Source organism: Eublepharis macularius, chromosome 12 (genome assembly GCF_028583425.1).
Source record: "Eublepharis macularius isolate TG4126 chromosome 12, MPM_Emac_v1.0, whole genome shotgun sequence".
In the NCBI taxonomy this organism is placed as follows: domain Eukaryota; kingdom Metazoa; phylum Chordata; class Lepidosauria; order Squamata; family Eublepharidae; genus Eublepharis; species Eublepharis macularius.
In genome coordinates, this window is record NC_072801.1 from 52,594,709 (window position 1) to 52,607,896 (window position 13,188).

Genomic DNA, 13,188 nt, shown 5'->3' on the forward strand with positions numbered 1-13,188 from the left:
TGTCAAGGAATTCCTTCCACACCAACAAGTCATCCCGTATACCTTTTGTAATTTGCAAGTGATGATGGGGCAGCCGCAAGTTCCCCATAGCATCACACAGCCATCTGATGAAAGCCCTCCCAGGCGCAACTGCCTTACAGGCAAAGTTTAAATGGCCTACTAATTGCTGCAACTCAAGGAGAGACACCTTGTCTCTACTCAAGCCGTCCTCCAACCTGGCTCTAAGGTCTACCACCTTTTCCAATGGCAACCTCAAGGTTTGGTGAACCGTATCTAGTTCAATGCCTAAAAACGTCAGGACAACAGCAGGTCCCTCCGTTTTCTCATGAGCCAGAGGAACCCCTAGTTCCTCAGCGAGCTCCATGAACCCTGCCAGTAGTCTCGCACACTGCTCCATGCCAGCAGGCCTAGACACCATGAAGTCATCTAAATAATGGTCGGTGTCTGGGCAGGCACAGCGGCGACGCAACTCCCATTCCAAAAAGGAACTGAAGCACTCAAAAGCAGAGCAAGATATGGAACACCCCATCGGAAGGGCCCTGTCCATATAAAACTTGCCCTCAAATACAAAACCCAAAAGATCAAAGTCTTCTGGGTGAACCGGGAGCAGGCGAAAGGCAGACTTGATATCGCACTTTGCCATTTCAGCTCCCACCCCACACCGGCGCACTGTCAGACTGTGGCTAAATAAGGTACTCTCTGCAAGATTCCCTTTAGAAGCAATAATAAGTCCAATGTCTGGCAAAGGAAGCTTTATTGCAGAAAAGATCCATTATAGTCCACTGTCCTGAATAGAAGACTCAGGATGGTACATGATCATTGTTACCAATGAAGAGCAAGCATAGGATACAGAGTAACAATACCCATCTGGAACAACCTCCCCCCACAGTTCTCAAAACAACATCTTTCAGTCCTGGGAAGCTGCTCTCCTTCAAGGCCAATGCCTGGTGGAACGGTGTTAGACAAAACAGTCTCCTCTGGTGGGAATGCTGCTTGGGAACTGGTGCACCTGAGGAGAAAACACTTAAACACTAAAAGCATTAGAAAATGGAGTCAGTATAGTTAAGATATATATTGGACCTGACATTTCTGCCCCCCTTAAAATAGATCCCCCCCTGGTTTATATGGGTAGCGAGTATGAAAAGCTTTGGTTAATCTAGGAGCATGAACATGTGCAGAGTTCACCCATTCATCGTAACCAGAATCAAAGTCCTTCCATCTAATGAGGTAAAAAAGCTGATTTCTCTTGATTTTAGAGTCCAAAATTTGTTGTACCTCATAGTGTATTTGGTCGTCAATTAAAGTTGGAATGGGTGGAGCTTTGATATGCCATTTGTTGTCGGTGGGAGCTTTCTTCAAAAGGCTGACATGGAACGTATCATGCACATGGCGAAGGTTCTTGGGCAATGTTACAGCAACAGTCACTTTATTTATTACTTTGCGCACAGGAAAAGGGCCTAAGAATTTCAGAGCGAGTTTGCGGCTTGTCTGAGCTAGTTTTAGGTTCTTTGTGGAAATATACACATGGTCTCCTGGTTGTAATTCCCATTCGGCCACACGATGGCGATCTGCGTACTTTTTGTAATCCAGTTTGGCTTTTTCGAGGTGTTTCTTAATGATAGTCCATTGCTGCACCGCCTCCCCCCACCATGAGGATACATCTGGCAATTTAGAGGAATGGAGAGGGGGTGCGTCCAATGGGAAGGGATTGAAGTGAGCCCCATATACAATTTTGAAGGGGGCTTCTCCCGTTGAAGCGTGTACACTGTTGTTATAGGAGAATTCGGCTAGAGGGAGAAGGTCCACCCAGTTATCTTGTTGGAAATTGATGTAGCAACGAAGGAACTGTTCTAATATTTGGTTTGTTTTTTCGGATTGTCCGTCGGTTTGTGGGTGGTGGCTTGAACTGATACCTTGTTCAATATTCAACATTTTCAAAAGCTCCCGCCAGAAGTTGGCAACGAACTGTCCGCCGCGATCCGAAATCACCTTGGACGGAAAAGAATGTAATTTTACGATGTGTTTTAGAAACAGATCCACTAGTTTTCGAGCGGAGGGTATAGCAGTACAGGGGATAAAATGGGCTTGCTTGGAGAACAGATCTACCACAACTAAAATACAATTATGTCCTTTTGAAAGAGGTAGATCAGTGATAAAGTCCATGGAGATTACTTCCCAGGGCCTGTTCGGCGTTTCTAATGGTTGCAGGAGACCCGGAGGTTTCCCTTTCCTGGTCTTTGCGCTGAGGCAAACAGGGCAGGAACTAACGTATTGGGAAATGTCTTTGCGCATGCCCGGCCACCAGAATTGTCTTTGAACTAGGTGTAAAGTTTTCAGATACCCATAATGTCCAGCAGTGGGAGCATCATGACAGCGTCGCAAGACTTCCAGCTTAAGGCTGTCCGGGACATAAAACTTGCTCCCAGCTAGCCAATCCCCCTGTGGGGATTGGGTTAGTTTGTTTCGCGGAGCTTTATCCCCCTCCTTCTCCACTTCAGTTTTAAGTTTCGATTTCCATTCTTGGTCGGCCGGGAGGGGCTGCTTAGCACGGCTGCGAGTAGTCACCACGCCCCCAAGTTGCTTAGGTGAGAAGACCGTGTCGACAGTCTCCGCCCGTTTGCTCTTATGTTGGGGCATGCGCGACAGGGCGTCTGCTAAAAAGTTAGTTTTGCCCGGGAGATAATTGAGGGTGAAGTTGAACTTGGAAAAGAATTCCGCCCACCGCAATTGCTTGGCATTCAGTCTGCGTGGGCTTCGGAGGGCCTCCAAATTTTTATGATCTGTCCAGACCTCAAAAGGGTATCTCGCCCCCTCCAGCCAATGCCTCCAGTTTGTGAGAGCTGCTTTCACTGCAAAGGCCTCCTTCTCCCACACATTCCAATTCCTTTCTGCCTCTGAGAACTTTCTAGACAAGAATGCACAAGGCCGCAATTTCCCATCCTCCCCCTTCTGCAGCAAAACCCCCCCTATCGCCGTATCGCTGGCGTCGACCTGTACTATGAAGGGGGACTGTTCGTTGGGGTGGGAGAGGATGGGTTCCGTTACAAATTGCTTTTTAAGGCATTCGAAGGCCGTTTGGCAATCGGGGGTCCATTGTAGTTTAGCAGAGGGTTTTTTGGCTTGGTCCCCTTTATCTTTGGTTTTCAGCAATTCTGTTAAGGGGAGTGTGATTTGGGCGAAATTTGCTACGAAGTCTCTATAGAAGTTGGCAAAACCCAGGAAGGATTGTAGTTCTTTGCGGGTGGTGGGTGTTTGCCAATCCTGGATCGCCTGTATTTTGGCTGGATCCATTTTCAACCCCTCTTGTGAGATACAATACCCAAGGTAAGTGAGTTCGGTTTTATGGAATTCACATTTGGACAATTTGATGGGCAGTTTATTCTTCATCAAGGTGGCCAGGACCTTTTGTACCATTTGAACATGTTCTTCCTCGGTGTCAGAATAAATTAAAACATCATCAAGGTACACCACCACCCCTTTGTACAAAAATTCATGTAAGACTTCGTTTATCATGGACATGAATACAGACGGGGCTCCCGTCAATCCAAAAGGCATAACTAAGTATTCATATTGTCCGAGGGGCGTATTAAACGCGGTTTTCCACTCATCCCCTGCCTTGATACGAACGTGGAAGTAAGCATCTTTTAGATCTAATTTCGTAAAGATCTTACCTTGGGCCACGACGTTGAGAAGGTCTCGGATGAGCGGTATAGGATAGGCGTTGTTGGTGGACACTGCATTTAGTCCTCGGAAATCCGTGCACAGTCTGAGTCCCCCGTCCTTCTTTTTCACGAAGAGAACTGGAGCGGCGTGGGGGCTAGAGGCTGGGCGGATGAACCCTCGTTGGAGGTTGGTGTCGATGAATTTCCGGAGCTCTTCACGTTCATGGAGACTCATGGGATAGAGTCGTCCTTTAGGCAATGAGGCTCCGGGTAAAATTTCCACCGCACAGTCCGTTCGTCGGTGCGGGGGTAGAGTATCAGCTTCCTCCTCCGAGAAAGCATTTAGGAAAGGCCAGTATGGTTCGGGTATTTGGTTGACTTCTTCTTGGGTGAGGAGGGCCTTTTCTTTGTAAGTTGGGTCCTCGCCCCAGTTTTGATTCCAACGGTGAAGTTTACAGTTGGCATGATTGAAGGTAATACATCCTTGAGCCCAGTCTATGTAGGGATTGTGATCACATAGCCATTTGCTGCCTAGAATTAACGGGTACTTGGCAGTAGAGCTGATGACAAAGGACCTCTTTTCCCAATGCTGTCCCATGCCTGTGATCACCGGGATGGTTTCAGTTGTGACCGGATTCATGTTGGTACCATCCATTTGTTCAAAAATTACTGGATTTTGTAATTCCCGAGTTGGTAAGACTAGTCCATTGACTAGAGCTGGGGCTATGATATCTCTTGAGCAACCCGAGTCAATAAGAGCTTGCACCCGAATGTGCATTTTTCTCTCTGGGTTGATTAAAGTCACTGGCATGAATAAAATGGACCCAGGTGGCCGGTTCCGTGCAGGGACGGGCTTGGGGCGGATCTGTCGTTTGGGCCCTTTTACGACAGATCCATCTCGTTTCCCGACTGGGGACTTTCTGGATTGACTTCTGCAGATGGGGAAGCGGGATCGTATTCCATAACTTCTTCCGCTTCCAGCCCTCTTTCTGAGGCTGGCCTTTGGGAAGCGCCGCGGCCTCTGTTTGCTCGTGGAGCTGGAGTCGGGCGTTGGAGCGTAGGGAACGGAGCAAGGGTTGGACGCCGTAATTGGAGCGGAGGTCTTTGCACAGGCCGGTAGGGGCATTGTGCTGCAAAGTGACCAGCCTGTCCGCATTGCAAACACAGCCCTTGTTGCCATCTAGCATCTCTCGCTCCACGGGTGGCGTAGCCAGCTCCCCGAGCTCCCTTCTGTAAGGTCAATGGTCTTCTTTGTCCCGTTTGTTGTTGTTGCTCAACCAAACGGACTTCTAAAATGCGATTCTCCACTTCGCAAACGAGTTGAATCCAACCTAACAGCGTAGGGGGATTGTCTTGCATGAGGGCTCTGTCCAAAAGTCTCGGATTAAGTCCTTGTTTGAACAGAATAATTTTTGTGGACTCCTCACACCTGGGGCACTTGGCAGCCAATTGTCGGAATTTCGTGATATAGTCTCTCGCTGCCATGCTGCCCTGCTTAATGGCCTGCAATTCTGTTCGGGCCCTGGTTTCCTCTAAGGGGTCTTCATATTGTGCTCTAATAGCATCTACCAACCCCTGGAGAGTATCGAGTTCTGGGGCCCCGATATTATATAGTCCTACGTACCAGTCCGCTGCTTTCCCTTGTAAGCGGGAGCCGAGATGTTCAATTTGGCTGGCCTCGCTGCCGAAGAGGTGTCCCCACCGGTTGAAGAATTGCACGACTTGCACCAGAAAAAAGCCCAGTTTGGAGGGATCCCCATCAAAAGTGGCGTCCAGTTTCACCCAACCCATTGGGAGGTCTTGCCTCGGAGCCGGTGCTGGGTAAAAGTCCGCCGGAAGCATCAATGGCACTTGAGGTATGGGGGGACCAGGTTGTGCTGGCGGTGGCATCACCGGTTGAGCCGGGGGTGGCGGCCTCGGCTGGGCTGGCGGTGGTGCTCTCGGCTGGGCTGGTGGTGGTGCTCTCGGCTGGGCTGGTGGCAATGCCGGAGGTGCTGGCCGTAGCGGTTGAGGTCGGTACGGCGGAGTAATAATCGGCCGCTGAGGGATGGGTTGGTGGGGTCGTAGTGGTGTAGGCCCCATCGGTTGGTTCGGAGGTGGTCTTACGGGCTGTTCCAGTGGCAAACGTATCGGCTGCAGCGGCGGGGTTAGTTGTGGTCGAAGCGGAAGGGGCCGCAGCGGCGAAGGCCGAATGGGTGGAAGGCCGCGCGGGCTTGCCCCTCCAGGCGTTGTTGTTCTGGGAAGCGTCGGCTGGCCTTTTGGCGCTGGTAGACCATCTCCCGGAGGTTGTCCGACGGGAACAGTTTCGCGCGGTTGACCAGGGGCTCCCTCCCCTGATGGAGCCACGGGTGCTCCCGCTTGGTCCGGCCGGACCGTTTTCGGGGAAGTATGGGGGGGTATCACCGGTGTATCACTTGGCTTTTCCTCCCCTTCCGTAGGCCTCTCAACGGGGGTCTCGTCTGGCGGCACATCCCCTCCCGTGATAGGAGGTTCGATGGGAGTCTCACCGGATGGCACAACCGGGTGGTCCCTTCTCGGTGGAGTTTCCCGCTGAGGGGGAAGTTCCTTGGGTTGTTCTCCCGATTCGCCAGGATAGGTGCCCCCCTCGCCGGTAGGCGACGACCGCTGCTGAACTTCCTCCATCGGATAGGAGATGACACTTTGAAGGGTAGCTATCTGTATCGCCATCTCTTCAGGAGACAGTCTTTCCCCTGCCCCCATTGAGGAAATCAAATGAATGGCGTGAGCCAAACTTTCTTCCATATCCATCAGCTTAGCTTCTAATTGTTGTATACGACTTGGCCCTGGTTGTTCGTTCAGGGAACCTTCATTCGCTGTACTCACCGGGGAGAAAGGGCCCCACGGAGGAGGGTCCCCTTGAACTATTCGCGACCTCGCGGCTAGAATTCCCTTGGCCATACCCGTCACGGCCGAGATGCTGGTATCTACCGCATAGGTGCGACCTCGTATCTGCTCCCAACTTGGTTCAGGGACTTCCGTTGGCTCCTTCCACGGGGCAAGTTCGGAATAATCCCAACTCAGGGCGCCTCGGCGAGACGTGTCCCCCTCCATCTGCTCAAACGTCCTGTTCCAATATCGCCATGGTTGGCTGCTATCTAGTTCCGGGACGGTTTCTAGGCTTCGGCGCCCGTCCATCGAGACTCGTGGATGGAGTCCACCTGCCCGGCGCTCTCTGGTTTCTCGGGGTCTGGCTCCCCACTCCGACGGGGTGGGTACCGAGATCAAGGGGAGAGCGGTTGCTTTCGGCCTTGCCCCGAGGTTGCTTTCGGTCTCGTTCCGAGTACTGAAGTCGATGAGAGGCAGGGTAGAAGTGGAGGCTCCGGTTCCGTTCCCGGTTGCTCCCAGCTCCTGGGAGTCTTGGATTTGCACCGGTTGATTGTCGGGAGACGCATACGGATCAAACAAAGGATCCCTGTCCGGGACAACCTTGGATTCCGCTGGGCCCGACTCAGACATGATTGGTAACAAAATGTCAGACTGTGGCTAAATAAGGTACTCTCTGCAAGATTCCCTTTAGAAGCAATAATAAGTCCAATGTCTGGCAAAGGAAGCTTTATTGCAGAAAAGATCCATTATAGTCCACTGTCCTGAATAGAAGACTCAGGATGGTACATGATCATTGTTACCAATGAAGAGCAAGCATAGGATACAGAGTAACAATACCCATCTGGAACAACCTCCCCCCACAGTTCTCAAAACAACATCTTTCAGTCCTGGGAAGCTGCTCTCCTTCAAGGCCAATGCCTGGTGGAACGGTGTTAGACAAAACAGTCTCCTCTGGTGGGAATGCTGCTTGGGAACTGGTGCACCTGAGGAGAAAACACTTAAACACTAAAAGCATTAGAAAATGGAGTCAGTATAGTTAAGATATATATTGGACCTGACACGCACAACCTTGACCACCTGGTCAAAGGAAGTATAGTGCACCATGCAGAGTTCCTCCAGAATGCCATCATTCACCGAGCCCCCTCTGCGGAAAGACAGGTGGTGAATGAGGCGAAACTCCCCTGGTGCCTTTTTTGGCACCATCCCCAAAGGAGAGATCCTCAAGGACGGGACTGGAGGGGCGTCAAAAGGCCCCAAGACCCTGCCCTCAGCACACTCCCTCAGTATCTTGTGTCGGACCACCTATTCCATTCCCGCCACTGACCTAAGGTTGTCTGCCATGAAAGGTGTCCTGGGACCCTGGAAAGGGATCCTAACCCCATACTTAAAACCTAAATGCAAATAATCAGCGTCCATGTGCCTTGGGTATACTTGAAGCAACCGCTTAAGTACCCTCAGCCTTACTGGACTGGGCCCCTTTACCAGGCCCTTGCTGACCACCTCCGCCCCCAAAGCATTTTCCTCCCTGTCCCCCTTGTCGTCCCCTAGGACAGGTAGAATGTGCATGGGGACCGGCGCATGTAGGGCACTTGTGCCTATATTTGCACGCCCTTCTATGGCACACCCCCCTGGACGTAAAGTCCCAGCAGAGCAGCCGTGATTGAACCTGCTGCCCCGCGGGGGTGCGGGAACCTGAAGCCTGAGCGGGCTGAATAATCACATGACTGCTGTCAGTCCTATCCCCAATGGTAGACTTAGAGGGGGCCATAATCTGTACCCAAAGCTGGATAAGTATTTGATCCCAGGGGAGGCCCGGGGTCAAACCCGCACATATGCGGAACTCTTCATCATAACGAAGCCAAGCCGCCCCCTCAAAATCGGTAAAGCCCCTGTATATTATGTTCATGTATTGAAAGAGGGGGAGTGCCCTGTGTGGCTGTGCTCTAGCCAAAACCCCGGCATACACAAGGAACCCAGGCAACCAATGAGCCCAGGTCCTGTTAATCCGCCGCCGGTGGATCTTTTCCTTGTCCCTGTCATCAAGATCATCCTTATCCTTCTTCTCCAGTTCCCTGAAGAGAAGGGTATAGACATCCACGTACTCATCCCGTATAATTTTCTCATGGGTAGCCTGTGTCAAGTGATCTCCTAATGGCAAAGCCGTATCCCCAGGGGGCAACGCCCTATAAGGTACCATGCCGTATGCCTGGGCTCTGTAGGGAGCTGGGCCCGGCTGGCTGCCATATCCATAAGGTCACCCAATGGCTGGAGATGGATAGGCTTGCCCTTCCCAACCAGTAGCATTACCAACTGTTGGCAAAGCAGGTGCCTGCTGCTGGTTCAAGGAGCCACCGGCATAATTGGGCCACATCGATGGGCCCGCCTGAGGCCAACCCTGTGTGGGATAAGCACTAGAAATGGAAGGTGCTGAAACTCCAGAGGTAGTCATTTGCCCCCAGGGCCCCCAGGTTCTTAACAGACTGTAACTGCAGAACTTTGGGTTCAGATGGAAAGAGCAAGAGTATAGTCCTGTATAACATTAAAACATCCACTCTACTTAAATATATATATATATTACTCAATAAGCTAAGATTTCTAAGGACAGGAAATTGTCATTAGTAATAGAAATGTATGAATTTATTGTCATCATTTAGATAGTAAATAAATATAACAATTACACTGTGAGTAGATACATCCTAATAATGCAACTTCTTTAATACCAAAATGAGACACTTAAACAATTTGCATTAGTATGTCTTAGGCTCTCTTCATCGGAAAGTTTATCAGATCATCAAGTGAAATCTTTAATATTTTCTACATGACCATTTCAATCTCTTGTTTCTCAGAGTGTAAATGATGGGATTTAGGTGTAGCAGTAAAATCTTGTGCGTAATTACAGCCAGCAAGTGCACTGCCAGTGAGGATATAGCCTTTGGATTCAAAGAAGAAGAAAAAAATAGAAAAAACAAGCTAAAGATCATCATCACATTTGGAATGCAGGCTGAAAAGTATTTGTTACTGGACTGAGCTGACAGATTCCTTAAACCAATAAAGAAGACATAAAGACAGCACTAGTAAGAGGGAGTACCTCAATGTTGAATCAGAGCGAGAAATCATGAATAACTGGGGAACGTCACACAACAATTATTTAACATTAGACCCACAAAAAGCAGCCTAAATTTATTGCTGTCAGCATGACAACATTGAATTTATCATTAGCAGTACTGATATACCTGAACTATTCACATTATTATCAACTGAGAATTCTTTTAAGAAGTGTATCAGATAATCAAGTGAAATCCAAACAGCTTCTTTGACATTTTCTACATGGCCATTTGCATCTCTTTGTTCCTCAGGCAATAAATAACAGGATTCAGGAGTGGGGGCAAAACAGTGTACAATACAGCTGCCAGAAGGTCTACCACTGGTGAAGATAAAGATTTTGGTCTAAAGTAAGAAAAAACAGCAGTAGAAAGAAACAAGGAAAACACAGTCAAGTGTGGAATGCAGGTAGAAAAGGCTTTGTACTTGGCCTGGGCTGAAGGAATTTTAAACACTGCAGAGAAGATGAAAACATATGAAGCTAAGATATAAACAAAGAAAAATGAGCCAACAATAAATGTTTCAACAAGTATAATTACAAAACTGGTTGATGTATCAGTGCAAGATATCATTAATAATTGAGGGATATCACAGAAAAATTGGTTTATACTGGAGGTACAAAATTGTAACCTGAATGTGTTTGCAGTGTTGAGGGCAGCATTCATTAGGCTGCAGATCCAAGAAGCTGCTGCCATTTGGATGCAGGCATTCCAGTTCATGATGATCATGTATTGTAGAGGATGACAAATTGCTACATAGCGGTCATAAGCCATGACACAGAGAAAAGAAGACTCAGCACCTGCACATGTGATAACTAAAAAATTTTGCATGACACACCCAGAGAAAGAAATCCATTTGTTGTTTGTCACTGAAATCACCATGGATTTGGGGACAGTGGCAGAGATATAAAAAACATCTGATAAGGAGAGGTTGGCAAGGAAGAAATACATGGGGCTGTGAAGGGACTGATTCTGGGCCACAGTCAGGATGAGAAGGAAGTTCCCCATCAGGGCTGCCAAGTAAATGCAGAGGAACACTGCAACAAATAACACCTGTAGTTCACGGACATCAGAAAATCCCGTCAGAAAGAATCCTGTGACAGCTGTTTCATTTACCATCTCTGTACTTCCAAAATAGTCTGTGGAGAGAAAAGCAAAAGTCACTAAGTAAAATAAAAAATACATGCATATAAATAAGATTACTATAAAATATATTTTACCTGAAATGTAAAAGTTAACAATATTAAAACCAAATGGCTTCTAGCAGCTTATAAGACAACAATCTATATCAGGTGTTTACTCTCCTGGTTGCCACATTTGCCCTTATTTTCCAACAGCCAGGGCATTCAAAATAAAAGGGTCTGTATTGGAAAATATAAAATTTAGTTTCTCAAAATCAGACAGAAGATGGAGACCAGATAAAATACTCGCGAGAAAGTTTCCCCTTGGTTCCTGGTATAAGGGAGAGTTTAAAATTAAAAAAAGAAAAAGCTGCTGTATTTGCCAAGAAACTAAACAACCTTTCTTTCTTTCGGGATGGGAACAGCACACCAATCATTTAGCAAGATCACTTCAGGCTGAAGAGGTATGCCTGGCTTTCCTCCATCTTCCTAGATCTGGCCAAATGCTTTTTGGAATGACTTGCAAGGAGTGCAAAGTGCAGCAAACTTCCATTATCACTCCTTTTCAGGACTAAATGACACAAAGCAATTATTAAAACTTTAGAGAATACTGTCCCTAAATTATTTGAGTTTATCTATTTCTCTATTCTTTCATTTGCAAGTCAGATTTCCTAGCCTCAACTGTCAGGAAAACTAGGATAATATTCAGCACAAAGAGTGCATGGAATGATTGTGCAATGTTTGAATTTCGTGCCAAACAAAAAGCAATTCCTGGTTCTAAAACTTTTAGAACATAAAACTCACAGGAATATATTTCTTCCTTTTGATAAACTTTTCAGCTGTGCTTGCTAAAGTTATATCTAATAAATCATACCAAAAGAACATTAGAAGTGCTTTACTCAGATGATGGAGTTCTGTGTTTCATCAAGTTGAGAACCCTGTTTCCAGCAGAGAACAGAAAGGGGTGCATGAACAGAGAAGGAAAACTTGTCTGTCCCTATTGTTTGGCCTTAGACTCTAGTATTCTTCTAACACATACTGTGCCCCTAGCTAATATGGCTAATATTCACCAATAGACCTATTCTCCACAAATCTAGAAATAACTAAGAAATAATATCCTAGTGATGGTTGTTGTGGGTTTTCCGGTCTGTATTGCCGTGGTCTTGGCATTGTAGTTTCTGACGTTTCGCCAGCAGCTGTGGCTGGCATCTTCATCCATATGCAAAAGAACCTCCTCAGGATACAGTGAAGCCTCCCACCATTAGCATTCCACACCCTGGGAAACTCTTACAGGATGACTCAGCTCAACCCCACCCCTCCTGAGTAGATATAAATGACCTGCCAACATCTTTTCCACACTGTGACACTGAGAGATCTCTGTCTTTTGGTGCTACACCTCTGAAGATGCCAGCCACAGCTGCTGGCGAAACTTCAGGAACTACGGGCCAAGCTACACATGTCGAATGACACTTGAACGGCAAGTGGATTGAGTGGAGGGCAAGTGAACAGGGAGAAATACACTTGCTGTTCAAGTGTCATTTGTCATGTGTAGCTTGGCCCTACAATGCCAAGACTACGGCAATACAGCCCAGAAAACCCACAACAACCATCGTTCTCCGGCCATGAAAGCCTTCGACAATACATCAATATCCTAGTGGCCACAACTATACTTTTGCAGTGTACATTCAATGCAATATGTATTACTTTGCAATGCTTGGCCTGAATCTGACCAGTGTCCACTTCACTGTGTGACACTAAATTCAAGTTGTTTAGCTGTTCTTACAGAGAAAATTCACTAGCCTCTTGCTAAATTTGCATCTTTTTAGGACACCGTTTTCAGATACTATTAACACAGAACTGCACTCCAGTTTTCAGAAAACATTAGCTGATTCCATGCACATTGGATAATGCACTTTCAATGCACTTTATCGTTTGAGGTGGATTTTTCGTTCCGCACACAAAAAAATCTGTTCCAAATGATCTATAAAGAGGATTGGAAGTGTATTATCCAACGTGTGCAGAATCACTCATTATTTAGACTACTTTTGATAGTTGTTGCATCACTTTGACGCTTTCTGATTCAACAGTTTTCATTGCTATTCAGTTCCTTCTACTGTCCTTCTGCTTTCCCATCACTGAAGCTTTGTATGCCATTCAAAAGAAAACACTCAACTGACCATGAGTCATACTTCAGAGCAAGAACATAGGGCCATAAGAACATCAGAAAAGGCAAGCTAGTCCAGAAGACATGCCTATCCAGTCCAGCATTCTATGCAGACAGTGGCCAACCAGCTGTGTCTAAGAAGCACGGAAGCAAAATGACTGCAACAGCTTTTTCTCACCTTTTCTCCCCAGCAACTGTCAAGGAAGAGCCATACTACCTCCGTTACTGCAAGGAGTAGATATCCATCATGACTAGTAGCTATTGATAGCCCCATGCATTATAAAGCATCCCAT

General features: G+C 47.3%; 1 protein-coding gene across 1 annotated transcript; it reads right to left on the bottom strand.

The window, feature by feature from the left end:
• Positions 1–9,832: 9,832 nt before the first annotated feature.
• On the bottom strand, positions 9,833–10,729 carry LOC129338209 (olfactory receptor 14C36-like). Its single transcript, XM_054992265.1, has one exon. It carries the CDS (start codon positions 10,727–10,729, stop codon positions 9,833–9,835), a length of 897 nt encoding a protein of 298 aa, XP_054848240.1.
• Positions 10,730–13,188: the final 2,459 nt, after the last annotated feature.

What these genes read in the sequence shown, in the direction of transcription:
- LOC129338209 (XM_054992265.1), bottom strand. Translation starts at nt 10,729, where the DNA reads ATGGTAAATGAAACAGCTGTCACAGGATTCTTTCTGACGGGATTTTCT.